The sequence below is a fragment of the Ciconia boyciana genome, chromosome 2 (genome assembly GCF_034638445.1).
Source record: "Ciconia boyciana chromosome 2, ASM3463844v1, whole genome shotgun sequence".
In the NCBI taxonomy this organism is placed as follows: Eukaryota; Metazoa; Chordata; class Aves; order Ciconiiformes; family Ciconiidae; genus Ciconia; species Ciconia boyciana.
Window position 1 is genome coordinate 148,754,003 of NC_132935.1, and position 15,492 is coordinate 148,769,494.

Consider the following 15,492-nt stretch of genomic DNA (forward strand, 5'->3'; position numbering starts at 1 on the left):
CTCAGCTGCTTTCTCAATTCTTGGTATTTTGCAATTTGGTCTCCCAAAACTGGCTCCAGATTCCGATCAAAATACAGGAAGTCAGAAAGACTGAAGCAGGAAGCTCAGAGATTAGCAACCTTGCTTTTGTTATGTCAATCTTCCGATTGTTGCGCAGCTCCAGGCAACCATAATACATCAGATTTGCACGCAGTAAAGGCCCTGACAGTTACATACTTAAAGAGTATTTCTCTCTGAGCTCCTCTAGAAAGCTTTCTGTTATAGTCACCCAGCGCCCAACACACGATGAGGGCCACACCACACCATAACATCAATAAACACTAACTAGAGACAACTTACATGGCTGAGAGAGAAAACAAGTACACTGAACAAATAGAAACACAGCCAGCAACACCACGATATCAGAACCTGCTGTACCAAAGACAGTTTTGGTACCTAAGTGATCTAACAAGGGTCTACAAAACACTGGGCAACACAAACAAAGCAGAACTAAACTCTGCAAAACAGCTTTAAGTCTACTTTGCAACAGGGCGTGCCACAGATGAAGGGCACTATATCAGCACTACTAGTTTAATAACAATTATTGAGGCTTGGCACCACAAGCTAATCAGATATTGCTCAGTTTCAGTTCAGTATAATAAAATTGTTACTAAGCTGCTTTCTTTTGACTGGTCTTAGACTAACCAAGTTGGGTATTTTCCTCTCTCCCTCCTCAAAAAAAAGTCAGTGACTGCTACAGCCACAGGTTTGATATCCTACAACAGAACATTTAAGGTAGGATTCTCAAGAATTACTATTGTTTAGAAGGTCTTCCATACATGGGCATTTACCTCTAAAAGCAACTTCAAAAATTTCAGCCCCTAGGAAGCCATTACAACTTTTCTGAAGACATATACTCTCTACCTAGAGAGGCAAATTATGAGGTTAGATGGTTCAGCATGTTCCAAAGACCAAGACTGAAGAGATGACCAGAAACCAACAGGTACAATATAGACAGTTCCGTCTCTGACAAAATACATGACTATTTCAAAAGGTTAGAATAGTTGAGAAAGCTCTCCATGTTGAAAGTGCAGAATCCACAGTGAGAGCTGTCTGCTCCAGTGTTGTTTTTTTGGGGTTTTGTTTGTTTGGGGTTGGTTTTTGTTTGTTTGTTTGTTTGGGGTTTTTGTTTGTTTTTGTTTTTTTACTATGGGCACCAATGTAACTCCAGACTACAAAATACGAAATTGAGCTATAGATAGGAGATCACTGGTCAGTCAAAGACTACACACCAGAGCTATCCGAGTCCCTCCGACTGCCCTAAGCAACTATAGAAACCTAACCTTAAAGTACGTACACATCAGCCTCTTCCCTCCACTCTCGCTGCAGCGTGTTTGCAGCTCCTCTTTTAAGCTGGGACTGACACTTGTGGACACAGCCTGTTGTGGTATAAAAACTCCACCCTACTCGCTCTTCTGCATTAGTTTTAACTCTAGCACATCTCCCCAGATGAACTCACCAGAGGATCAGACCAGTGCCAGAAAAAGAGTGGAAATAAGCCCAGCAGCCCCAGCTTTAGCTGGCTTAGGTATTATGGAGGCTGTGGTTTGACTAACCTTATGCTAACATGAACTGGCACTTCCTTACTAAGAAGTTATTTTGCCCCATCTTTTCTGCTTTTGCAGAAAAGATGCAAAACTGGAATGATGCAAGATGCAAGACTGGAATGGCAGAGACTTGATTGATAAAATGCAAACACAGGAACAGCAGAGTTGAGAGGTGAGACAGCATATAACTGAGACACCACGAGGGAGACTGGGAAAAGTGAAAGATTAAACCAGTTAGCTCAGGCAGCTGCAAGGTGGTTCTGTGAGTCTCAGCCTCACCAAGGAGATCTGCAGGCCTTCTAATAATGCCACATAAGGGAATGTGATTTTTTTTCAGTTTTGTCTTACAATCTAAAAGGATCATGCATATACTCACAGCTGTGTTAAGAATATTAAGGTTGCCTTGGGAACTTACAGTGCACACGAAAGAGCTGGATTAGACTAATTACATTGCCTCAGTACACAAGGTAGTTATTTCTCATCAGACTTGGTGAACAAGTACTCTATAAGGTGTATGGCTATAAGTATTTCTACTGCAAACTATTCAACCCTGCTCTTTGAAGATAAAGCTAATGTTTTCTTTTCAGTTTGTGACTTCCATCACTACAGCATTCAGCTTCTTCAAACAATTTTCACAATACCCTTATTAAGCAATCTCTCAACACAAAACTAATTAACTTATTACAGAATAGCCCAGGCTCTATAGGAAGATCATAAGACAGATGTTCACATAGCAAACCACATGCAAGAAGTTACCATCTCAACAATTCAAAGCTAACCCATTTCACCACCTACCAGGATGCAGACCATGAAAACTAACCAGGTTTGTCATTACCATCCCATAGCTGAGGCAGCAATTTCTTAGACTGCTTCAGCTATTTTGCTAAGTGCAAACATTTGCTTTACCAACAGTGAAAATGAGGAAGAGAAATCAGGACTTTTGTTAGAACATTTAAATAGTAAGCATCGAGTATAAAAAGTAGAAAAACATGGAAATAGGCCTTGGGAGTAAACATAAAATAATGAATTCATACTGGAGTCCATTACCCACAACAGCAGTCATAATCACTTAGAAGTCAGGAGAAAATGAAGATGAACGTGTACTTCTTTCAAGCCTTTAAACCTCATAGTTCAACAACAAAGATGACTAACCTTTCAATAAGTCAAGATATCTGTAAGCCAACATGACTACAACTCTAACTGAGCACTTAGCTCTGGTAAGATCACACTGAAGATCTGTAAATAATAGGTAGTGTCACCTTACTTTAAAGTTGTCATTAAGTTGCATAAAGTACAGCTAGCCTATGGAACCCTACAGCACAAGGTGTTTTCAAGGAAGAGCAGAAAACAGGACTGTACAGCAGGAACTGCACAATGGGGCAAGTCAGTTATATTAAACAAAGTTTGTCACCCCGAAACTACAGGAGGAAAATAAACATCTACCAGGCTCTGGCCGATGGGTGTAACGCAAGTGTCTGCTTTAATGAGTAAGGAATTCGAAAATAATCCCCTAGAGACTCTTTCTTAAGGTATCTGGTGCAAGATACTCAAATAAGGTGACTAAGTTGAGTCAGCAAAACAAATTTGTGCCTCCTGTTTGCTTCACTGAACATTGTCCAGCCCTCCCTGCTGTGGTTAATGAAATTCAGTTTCAAAAACCTACAGGCAAAAAAAAACCCGAGCCTTTGCAGCACCTTATCTTGTAGGGCAGAAGAAACTACAGAAAGTAGCTTTGAAACTGCTGTCTGAGCTCTTTTCAGAGCCCTTCCTGTCTCATCCCTAACAGAAGCTATTGTATGTGTTCCTTTCAATAGCTCAGAGAAGGACATGAAGTATCACTCCCATTTGTATTTCATGCAGGAATATTTACTACCTTTAACCCAACCATAATAAGTATTTACAATTTGTATTTTTACTAGTCCATCCACTCAGTTGCAAAAGCAGTATCAAATTAATTTCTGCAGTACACAGAGCTTGACACCCAAAAAAGAACCAAGTTCTCAATAAATAGCTCTTCCTGTTCTACTTCCTTCTATATACAAAGATCTGGGCCGAGTGCCCAGCTGACTTTCTTTTAAAATAGTTTTAATTGCTTTATTATCTGCTTTGTTGTAATCAATGCTTTTTAATACATTGTTTCTTCCTGCTTCTTAGAAAGAGCCTTCTCCCATGTAGTCTACCACCACCTCCATTAAACAATTAATAAGGTTTCTTGGTTTTTTGGTTTTTTTTTTTTTTTTTTCCAAGCTCACCGTTATGAGTCTTGAGTTAACTCTAAGATCAGTAACTTTAGTTTTACTTTGTCTCAGTCATTTGGAAAAGCCACTTAGAGCACAACTGCAGTAGTGATGTTCTGCATTAAATACAAATACTAGCAACACAGTTGACAACACAACTGATGAGTAGCCCTTCCCATCTCAAGACAGTTTCCAACCAACCTGTTGTGCTGACAGCCGATGCCATGAGTCAACATTATAGTTCCATACCCTCAGGGTTTCACTACTCTTAAAATCATTTAAGAGTATATTAAAAATATGGACCCAAAAGTTATAAACTCCTGTAACTTATGAAGATATATTGCTAGTGGTAAGTGCTGTGGGTTTGTTTTCATGGGTTTTTTCCCCCCCTCTTTAAACAAAACTGATCACAAACATAAGTCAGTAGTTTTTATTCCAGAGGGCATAACCTAGCTTTTAATTATTTTAGGCTTCATCTTTCCAAGGAGCTACTCAATAAGCTCTTTTCAGTGTAATTTTCCTGAATGTACAATGTTTCAGGATAGGAAGTTCTTAGGAGAGGGGGTAGGTAAGTCAGTACTAAGAAACTTGATTTATGCCACAAACTGAGAGGGTACACATTTACCTAACAAGCTCTCCAGTGCCATGTTAAAACATAAGGACAGGCATGACTAAGTGAGCTATTTGTGTATTTGTCTGGATAAAAGTTTGTAACAGGAAAGAAAAGTATGCTAGCTAAGAAAAACTCCCAAACTGAAAACTGACACGAATGCAGACATTTTATAGCTTTCTGTAGAGATACAGAAGCTTTCCTAACGTGATAAAATATATCCTAGTATGTATGAGGGGGAAAGATGCATTTACTTGTCATGCTTTTTTTTCCTCCCCACTTCTAACTGTAAGAGTGAATGAATCCAGGAGTTACACTGCTGGATAGAGGAGTCCCACGGCTGGTGCTCCTTTTGTTATTCTGTCCTGGTGTTGTTCCACTTTTGTTAAAAAGATCAAGCCAGATTACAGCCGAGTGCAACAGTAGCATCAGGCTCAGTGTCGCATGTGAGCAGTTGAAGGAGGTGGTGGACTTTATTATCCGTTGAATTCTTCACCCACAGAAAGTACTCTCTTTCTGATGTACTGTGCAATATGCTGGGGGGGGGGGTGGTAATTTGATCCTTGTATTCTTATTGTTTCACTTGCTTATTAGGCAGCAAGTCCCATTGAGAAGTCAGGCGCTGCTAAATTTTTAGATCAGCTTGTAATCATCCAAGAGACAGATGGCAATTACACATTCCAGGGGCTGGGGGGCGTGTGTGTGTGTGTGTTTGGCTTTGGTTGCATTCTTTTTTAAACTTGTACAGTATGCTCAAGACCTTCATTAGGCATTCATTCTCTTCTCCTAAGTATATTTAATTTAATGGTTGACACAGTAGGTGAGGTCCCCAGCAGTCCATTCTTTACCTCAAAATTAGTTACGAAACAACCCCATTTATATTAATTTTCTTCCATCTTTGTGGGTGATATGTTTTGAAGGACCTAAGCCCTAGTTCCCTACAAATTCCCAGCTTTCCTAACAAGCTTTTAACAGAAGCAGGCAACCAACACAAGCGAGAGCAGACTCACCATCATTGTGCCTGGGACGATCATCACAGGCTGCAGAAAACACAGAATGCCTGGCTTTCATTTTTGGCACAGAAAACAAGGAGGGAAGAATTACTTCCAAAAGCATTAGGCAAAAAGTTACATGCCACCTTCCTTCCCACAGTTATTGGAAATCCACCAGCAGTGACAATATGGAGGTAAGAATAAGGATGTTATTTACCATGTCAGTTTTAAATGAAATATTATTACAATTGTTAACTAGCTAAAAATATAGTTTTAAGTCATCCTAACCACTGAGTTTAAGTATTTGTTTCAGTAGCACAGCTAGATAATCCTTGACACAGGGTAAAAGACTGAGATAAGATCAACTCTTAATGATGCAGACGCCTGCAAGATCCAAGCGCACCAACAATTAGTCTTTGCTGCTACAAGTCATCAGTATTATAATCTCATCTACAAAATGGGACGCAGTTGCTTTCCCTTTCACTTAGCAGAAAGTTTCATTCAACTGCATATTTCAGTGTATCAGAGCTGTAAATTCATTGCTTGGATGTGAGCATGTATTTTCTTGCTTCTTAAGATATTTGGGTAATGTTTACATGGTTTTCCCCTCGCATGCCCTAAGTTATTACTGAATTTGACTGCATTACCAAGCAGGATTTTGCATTACATTTCTCTCTACTTCTACCTAAACAATAACTGAGACCACCAAAGCAATTTGCATACAGTTTGTTCGATGGGGGGGTAATTTGTAAGAACCTTGGGTAACAGATGCCTTCCTGAAGATTTTTTTTCCATCAAGAATTCACACCTTTGTTGTAAGCCTGACTGCTTTGTGACACCAATGCTCGAGATCTCCCTTTCTGGAGTCAAGTTTCGTCCTAGGACAGGAGAGTTAAAAGAACAGTTCTTGTAACTTTTTCCTTAGATGGAGCTTCTTCACACATTCAATTTAAAATCTGAAAATTGTACTCAACTATCAAGTACAGTGGTATTTTGGCCCTAAGATTGAAAAAGTTAGAAAGCCTGCAGAAAAATCTGCTTTGCCCTTTTTATCTTCACCAAGGGCTTCCTTCCAATATATGCTGCATCCTATCAGAAATATGGGAACTGCATGTCAGCTTCACTGTTTCAATACATACTTATCCCCCAAGACAGTTAGTAAGACTCTGAGACTGCTATTGTCTCGTTAATTGATATGCACTGCACTGGAAGCAATCTTAAATATGATTTTTCAGATTACTACTATGTTCTAAGTTTATTTAATGACTATCATAATAAACTATGATCTGTGCTCATTTTCTAGTCTAACCTTTGCTTACAGATTTCTGTTTATTCTGCTAAGAAACTTAAGGATCCTCAATTCCTGTTCTTAATGAATCCACACACACAATTTTTATTTCTCCCATGAGAAATTCTTATTTGTGATAACAGAGTCCAACCACACTGAACACTTATTTTCATTTGCTGGACAGTGCCACATCAAGCATTACAAACTGACAGGCTAAGCATCTAACAGAGGAGCCTGCAACACTTCAGTGCTGCATCCTTGGCTAAGAAGAGATGTTTACATTTGGACACATCAAATTAAATTTTTTTTTCCATGCTCTCTCATTCAGAGGAATTTTATTTCCATGGGGCCCAAAGCATTATTCATGACTACACCTTGCAGCAGGGTAAAGAAATGGAAGAATATCTGCAGAACATGCAGCAGATACTCACGCCTACAACCATCCTCTTCATATGAACATGAAGCTACATTTCTCTGAGCCTGCTCGTTGAGCCCTCCCAATGAAAGGATTTTAGTTTACAATTTTTAATTTTATGTGCATGAACCAGTACTCTTTATTACATTTTCTAATGGGAACAGCTATGTATACCACATTACACGATTGTAGGAGTTGTGTACAGTGTTGTGTTTTTCACTATTTACTTTGTTATTATTTGTACTGGAGAGGTCTTTCCTCTGAAAGTAGTAGTATTTCCAGTATGAACACATGTAGCAATGAGCTGTTGCAAGAGGAAGACCACTGCTCTCGTCGGAGATCTTCTCCCTCTCTCTCTCCCCAGGGAGACCGCCGATAGCTAGCGCACTGCCATTCAGTAGAAGTCTCTCGCCCTGTAATTATCAGCTTGCTTTCTTGCATTAAAGAGGCCTGTTTGGGAATTTTTCTATGAATAATTTTGCTCCACTAAAGGAGGAGCAAAAGAAACTCGTGTATTTAAGCCCAATTCTGGCAAACAGCATATCGTGCACTTCCACAATTAGAGATCTTTTTGCTTTGTAGATAAATATCTAATTCCTTATCAGTTCATGACATAGGGTGTCACTGCTTACAAGTGACCTACAGAAAACTTGAAATCCTTTGGCACCATTTCCTACCAGCTCACAGGGCTATGTTAGGCAGACTGTTTAACCTCACTAGAGCTTCTCCTCTGTCACCCAAACCATATTGGTACGTGCAGTTAAAGTATTTCCCCCTTGACCATCACTTCAGGCTCCGTGCTGTTTAACACAGATCAAACAGCGCTTAGCCTTGATGCTCAGCCTCCAGGCTTTAGGCAAAAACTATTAAGATCTACACAAAGGAAAAAACCTCACAGGATTTGGATGTGTAGGAAACAAAAGGAATACCGAGTTAACTACAGGCTGCTTTGCCCGTTTCATGAAGCTGTTACAAAATTTGTAGTCTAGCCTCAAACTGCACATTGACAGTTGCTCTTACAAGCTCTTAAGCAGCAACACGAAGTAACCCATATAAACCCAACATTTGACATGCAGACTTTGCACCAGCAAGAGAAGAGAAGTTTTTGGCTTAACTGCCCTGATACCTGATTTTAGGTGATCTTCCGGCTCTACACTTTTAACCTGCCATGGCAGCTATTTAAAGATGTAAAGCTGCGACTTGAGCCTCGTAATGCCCAAACCATGTGACATCTTTACCAGGCTCCTCATTTTAACGCTTAACAGCAGCAGTTCAACGTTACCGCACCCGGCACAGGGACCCTTTTGAAGCCAGAGCAGCCCATCATCCGCAGGGTGATATAGCACCCCGCAAACGTTGCAATTCTGCTGCTTTACCACATCAAAAACCGGCCCTCCTCCCCTCCCCCAAGCGCACAAAACCGTCAAGAGACACTCGCTTCAGCAAACTGCACGGAAGACGGTGAAAACTTCGCCAGTTAAACGCCAATAACTGGGCGGGTTTTTTTAACCGCAGTACATTTATGCAACGCCCGCTCGCGGGTGGCGGCAGGAGCGGGGCGGCTCGGGCTCCGCTGGCAGCACCGTCCCCTCACGGGCACCATCCGTGCGCCGTTTAACGAGCGGAACCGCGGATCGATAGGGCACAGGCTACCGCAGGCACCCCGGCACGCCGCGGCCGGCGGCAGCCCCGCGCCTCCCGGGCAGCCGGGCGCGCATCGTCCCCGCCCCGGCAGGACACCGCAGCCTCCCCCGGCGCCCCCCGCCCGCACTCACCGCGCTCGGTAACGCGCTCCCAGCCCCCCCGCCGGGGCGGAGGGCGACAGCCGGCGGGCGGCTCCCGGCGGCACGTGCCTCCCCGGTCCCGCCCGTCCCCCCGCAGCCGCCCCGCATCGCGCGCCCCCCCCTCCTCCCCGCAGCCCCCGGGAGGCGATGCCCCGGTGGGGCGGCCAGCGGGGTCAGGCGCGGCGCTTACCGAGTGGTTGACCCCCCACATGAGGACGCTGAGCAGCGGGTCGCTAGCCCGGAACAACTTCACTTTTTGCGCCACGAAGTGCTTTTTCTTGGTCTTGGTTTTACTCGCCATGACGGGCACGATGCTGCTGGGGGCCGCCATGGCGCAGCCGGCGGCGGATGGGGGGGAAGCGGCGGGCGGGCGGGAGGGAAGGCAGGAGAGAAAGGAAGGGGCGAATCAGCGCCCCAGCCCCGCGGGCAGGCGAGGGGGCAGGCGGCCGGCGGCGGGCTGGCAGCCGCGGGATGCCGCGCACATCCCGGCCTGGCCGCCGGTGCCGCGCGCTGAAATGGCCCCGCTCGCGCGCCGCGGCCCCGCCCCCGCCCCCCCCCCGCGGGGGAGCCGCCGCCCGCCACGCACCGCGCCGCCGCGCCCCGCCCCCGCAGCCGGCGCGGGAACGCCGCGGAGTTTCGGTTCCTGCCGCCCCACTGCGCATGTGCCCCCGCCGGGCTCGCGCCTGCGCGGCCGTGGTGCAGAAGGCGGCGCCCGCACGGCGGCCTCCGGCGGCCCTTGAGGGGGCGGGCGGCGGGGAGGGGAGAAGGGGACCAAGGGGGAGGGCGGGAGGCAGGACGTGGGGCAAGGCAGGAGAGGAGGGTGCGGGGGAGGGCTGGGAAGAGCGGGGTCGCCCTCGCTCCCCTCACTGAGGGGAGGGGGACGAACCCCAGCTCCGCGCCTGCCTGGGGAAGAAGGTAGTTCTCGTTCCCTGCCCGGTGCCACGCTTCCCGCCCTCACGCTGATCTCCAAGTCCTCTGGGAAACAACCTGCCGTCGTCCTAATGTTTTACTAATCACACACGTCCTTGCTTTGTGCAGTTTTTGTAATATTTACTCAAGTTTCCAGTTCCCCTCCCCGTGAAGAAACCTCTAGGAGCAAGAAGGACGCTCTGAGGTAGGACTTCGCCAACTGCTCCTGACCTAACTCCAATCTGTGAGCAGAGCAATTCATTTCTGCCAGCATACAGCAAATACTGAAAACTCGGTCTCCTGCAGAAGTATTGCACCCCTATAACCTACACTCCTCTATTCATACCCACACCAAAAAATGAAAAGTGTTTCTTAACTTCCTCTATGGCCACAGAGGATGTGGTCAGTCATAGACAACATCCTGCAAAGGCACATCTGCCCAACTTGGAAACATTGTGCACAACATACGCTTTCCTCTGCTTTATAACAAGGAATGTTCATGACAACTGCAGTCACTGTTCAGGGTCAATACACAGAGACAACGCAGAGTATACATCTTCTGTGCATTTACAGTAGGTCATCCATCAACTGCTGAATCAAACAAACTGACCTGTCTGCTGTAGATCTTGCTTTGTTCATTGGCTGATCATTCAGCAAGATAACCAGAACCTTAGGGAGAAGCAAGAGCAGGGCTGCTCCATCAGGGTGGACAAGCCAGCAGCCGAGGGTCATCCCAGTCCAAGCAGTGCCCTCAGCGATGGAGCCCAGTCCCACAGGGTCCATGCACAGTGGGCAGGGCCAGGGGCTGGTAACAGCCCACATCAGCAGTCCCAGAGAAGCTGAGGTGATGAACCAGGTCTCTCCAGGAAGGCACAACATAGGCACAGGGTCTCTCCAGGAGACAGGGCCAGAAACAGGACTGCAGGCAAGCTACCTACAATATAGGAGCAAGTTATAGCCAGAATACAGTGCTGAAGACAGGTATACCTGCAACATAGCTCAGACAAAGACCTAAACTAACCTCTCCCTGAGCTTAAATGGAGGTCCTGGGCAGAGGGTGCTCCCAGGTGAGGCTGTTCAGGGCAACTAAGGTCAACAGGTGAGCTCAGGGCCCTGACACAGCTGCTCATACATTTAAAAACTTGTTGCAACCAACACAGTTCTTCAAGCGCCTCATTCTCCCCATTTCTCTTCTGCCTTTGCGATCTCAATAGCAAAGTTATCTGTCACGCTGGAATCCAAATCAATAGTGTTTAATAGAAGCAGTTACTGGGATTTATTATACGGTCCCTTTTCTGCATCTTATGGAGAGTAGGAGAGAACAGAGATGCTATATTTCACTTTCTGTCATTCTTTTTTTTTAGAGCAAGGAGTTACCTAGGAGTTACAGAGAGACTAAACTGTAGTTTAGTCTAAATTTTTGTTATTGAAAATAGATTCAACAAAAAAAATCCCTTATATTTCTACTGCAGTCAATAGAAGCAGCTGAATAGTCAGCACCTTTGAATAAAAACAGGTCACTTAGATGCCTAAATATAGATTTGAAGTCAGACTTTCAGAAGAGTTCAGTATCCATTCTATTCCTTACATTATGCTTAAAACATGACATCTGAGCATCGTACAATCTGCACACATCCACATGACTAACATCTGTCACATACGTGTCTTTCATCTTCTTTCCAGAGTAAATTCATATAGTGAAGCATTTTGGTTTATAAATATGTAATAAACAACAAACATTTTGGTAGGTTTGTGATAGGGAAGGCAAGGCTGAGGAAGGAAGTTGCTCTTTTTTTCCAGGAGACTTTCTTGTCATCTTGGCCTAGATTCTAAATAACTCTCCCCTGCAAATACGAATCCTTACCAAGGGAGGTTGTTTTATCAGAGGAACAAAAGATGTTGACCATAACCTTTACAGCAGAATTAAAATACACCAAGGGCCTGGGCTATCTTCGTGACAAGGCCTGGGGCAAAGATTTCTCCTCTCCAATTTTAAGCACCAAGAACAGGATGGTTGCCTGTACCTGTCTATCCTGTAGGGACCACTGTGGGCACAGGTTTTCCACTGAATCCATTATATACATGCAGCTGGACACAGGGGTCGCTTGAAGAGACAACACTTGCAGCCTACACTCCTCTTGGGAAGTCTCTTTCTGGCTGTGCTTTAACTGGAGCTCCAGGCTCTTTCTTTCCCTCAACTGTAACCCTACCCCTTAAAATAAAACTAACCAGAGGCTGAGTCTAGGACCAGGCCCCCCAGCCAATGCTCACAGCAAAAATTTCCCCAGCCAAGTTCTTGCAGCCTAGACTTCCCTTTCAAACCCCTTTCTAGCTCCCCTCCAGCTGGAGCTCTAGGGCTCTCTCTCCCAGTTCTAACACTAACCCTGAGAGCAAACCTAATCTTACGCTAAGCCTCAGCCCAGGGTCCCCAGCCAGTGCCCACACCGAAACATTCTCACAGCCACGTTCTCTTCACAGTTCACCTTTTCCTTTGGCATGTTCCCTTTTAAGCTCCCCTCCAGCTGCAGCTCTAGGCTGTCTCTGTCCGAATGCCCACCTTAACACTAACACAGATCCTTAGCCCAGGATCCCCAGCCAGTGGCCTCAATAAAATGTTCTCTCTGCCACGCTTTCTCTATCCCATGCCCTTTCTTTTCAAAGCTCCTTTCTAGCTCCAGTCCAGCTGCAGCTCCGGGCCCTCTCTTTCTCTCAATCCTAACCTTAGCCCTCACACAAACCGTATGCTGGGCTTTGGACGTGGCCTCCAGCCAGTGCCCACACCAGGAAGTTCTTGCAGCCAAGTTCTCCTTGCAGCCTACACTTCCCTGGGACAGTCACTTCCTAGCCCCAAGCCAGCTGCAGCTCTTGTCTCTTTCCTTCTGTAAACCATAATCTCAAACCTCACCCTAAACCTGACAGTTATGTTGAGCCTTAGACCAGGCCCCTCAGCCAGAGTTTTGTCCTAGCCCCCCCCCCCTTTTAGTGCCCACACCAAAAAATTCTCCCAGCCAAGTTCTCCTTGCAGCCCATGTCTTTTCTAACCCCACTCCCCCTGCAGCTCTAGGCTCTGTCTCTCAACCCTAATCCTAACCCTAGCCATATCAATAAACCCAAACAAAGGTTGAGCCTTGGACTAGAACTCACTAGGCCAAACCAAAAAGTTCTGGCAAGTAAATTCTCCTTGCAGCCGCCACTTCCAGTTATCTGTTCCTTCCCAGTCCCACTGCAGCTGGAGCTCTTGGCTCTCTCTCTCAAGCCTAACCCTGACTTTAAGCTCAACCAGAAGCTGAGCCTCAGATGTAGCCCTCAGCCAGTGCCCACAGCAAAAAGTTCTTGAAGACAATTTCTCTTTGCAGCCCACCCTTCACTTTGATGGCCCTCTTCTAGCCTCCTCCAACTGCAGCTCTAGCCCTTCTCTTCTCAACGCTAGCCCTTACTCGAATCCTAAAAACAAACCTAACGGAAGACTGAGCCTTCTTCCACCACCCACACCAAAGGGGAGCCAAGTTCCCCTTGCAGCCTTCACTTCTGATTAGCAGATTCTTCCCAGTGCCACTGCAGATGGAACACCTGGCTCTCTCTTTCTCTGAACCCTAAACCCCACGACAGACTGAGCCACAGACCAGGACCCCCAAGGAGAACAAAAAGTTATCTCAGCCAAGTTATCCTTTTCCCTCCAAATCACTTTTCTATCCCCTCTCCAATTGCAGCAGTAGTCTTTCTCTCAACCCAAACCCTAACCCAAACTGGAGGCTAAGCCCTATCCCAGCCCCCCTCAGTGAACACATCAACAGGTTCTTACAGCCAAATTCTCCTTGCTGCCTACGCTTCCACTTCAAAGCCCCTTTCCAGCCCCTCTACAGCTGCATCTCTAGGATCCTTCTTCCAACCTAAACCTTAACAATAAAACTAAGTGGATGCTGAGACCTCCCAAACCCCACTCCAGTTGCAGCTCTAGGGTCTCTCTTTCTCTCAGCCCTAACTCTCATGTGAAACCATATGCTGAGACCAAGCCCCCCAGCCAGTGCCCGCACAAGAACTCCTCCCAGCCATGTTCTATTTGCAACTCACCCTTTCCTTTTGCAGCCTCTTTCACGTTTAGCCCCAACTGGAGCTCTTGGCTTTCTCTTTTTCTCATCCCTAACCATGACCACAGGGTGAGCCTTAGACCAGGACACGCCACCAGTGCCCACACCAAAAAATTTCCCCTTCCAAGTTCTCTCTGAAGCTCCTTTGTAACCCCATTCCAGCTGCTGCAGCAGGTTCTCCTTCCGTCAACTGTACTCCTAACTGTAGCCCTAATCCTTACTGGGGGCTGCACCTTGGACGTGGGCCCCTTCCAGCGCTGACACCAAAACCTTCTCTTTGTAGCCATGTCATCTTGGCAGCCTGCTCTTGCCTTTGGTGGCCTCTTTGGAGCTCTCCCCACTCCAACACAGGCCAATTGTGTTCAGAGAGAGATTACAGCCCAGGTCTTCTCTTTGTTCCTTTATGCCTTATGGATATTTTTGTGCATGTGTGAGGGAGGTTTTTATTCATACAGCCTGGCATAACATAAAGGTTATATTTCAGTCCATTAACAGGTTTTTTTATAGCATGACACTGTGAGTACATGTTGCAGTCAGCAGTCATGGTGCTTATACAGTACTGGGAGATGAAAGACCTTCTGGGACAATATTGAAAAACTTCAGAGCTAAGACCAAACCTGGTACAGTGTTGCCTGTAATGCCTACAGAGAGCCATCTCTTGAGCAATGTATCTCCACAACTGCATTCATGCTGCATTGCAGGCAAACCTTCTTGTTTCACTTCACAGGTAACCTGTAAGCAAACTAACTTAGATGCTGCAATGATGGTCCAGGCACTGACAGGATACCGAAGGGCCAAATTATGACAGTATAACCTCTTCTGAGGTTGCAGTGGGTCCTTAGCTGGCTCTTGGAAGTCTACTCAGGATCTGTAGGTTTGTGTTGGTAAGAACACTTATGAAAATAGAAGAGGAGATTCATTCTCTGACGTACTGCACATTTCAAATCCTGACTGGCACTTCCTACTTGACTTTAAAGAAATCCACTCCCCACAGATATACAAGTGTTTGAGACTCCTTCAGTGTGTCCAGAGTTTTCTGATGACTGAATGTAAAGCTTTTGCACTCCACAAGGACTGAATAGGGGACCACAGTCAGGATCAATTCACATGGCTTGGAAACATTATTAAATAGGTGTGATATCACCAGTGGACTAAGCTGATCTTTTTGCAAGCACAGAACATGCTCTGACTCCTGTGAAGTAGTTTACTATCCTTCATGGAACTGAGTGTATTTGGAAGCTCCAGTGGAGACTGAAAGGAATATCCTCCAGGCTTGTAACAAGTTACAAGATAGGCTCGTGCAAAACTATTTATTTTGTCCTGTCTGCTTCAGTTTTTTTTCTGCCTTTGGTACTAAAATTTCTGCTTTGTTCCACTTCCAGTGCAACATGCTCTCAGTTGGAAGCTGGTGGACATGAAACAGGGAAGAAGAGAGAATGATCTAGCAAGACTGTGCTAACGAATGGCTGTCCTTGCGTGACTTTATCAATAGTTAGAATAAATTAAAACAAGGGTATGAGCTCCCTTGAATTTCCCAGGATTAACCATGACCAGCAAGCTCATTTTCAAAATCTGTTTGCTCT

At 45.5% G+C, this 15,492-nt stretch overlaps 1 protein-coding gene across 1 annotated transcript in view; it reads right to left on the reverse strand.

The window, feature by feature from the left end:
• The window catches only part of PIP4K2A (phosphatidylinositol-5-phosphate 4-kinase type 2 alpha), a 119,417-nt gene extending 109,905 nt beyond the window's left edge, over positions 1-9,512 (reverse strand). Inside the window, exon 1 of the mRNA XM_072854438.1 lies at positions 9,103-9,512. Coding sequence (XP_072710539.1) covers positions 9,103-9,243 — 141 coding nt within the window. The 5' untranslated portion in view covers positions 9,244-9,512. The remainder of the gene's footprint in view (positions 1-9,102) is intronic.
• Between the last annotated feature and the right edge of the window lie 5,980 nt (positions 9,513-15,492).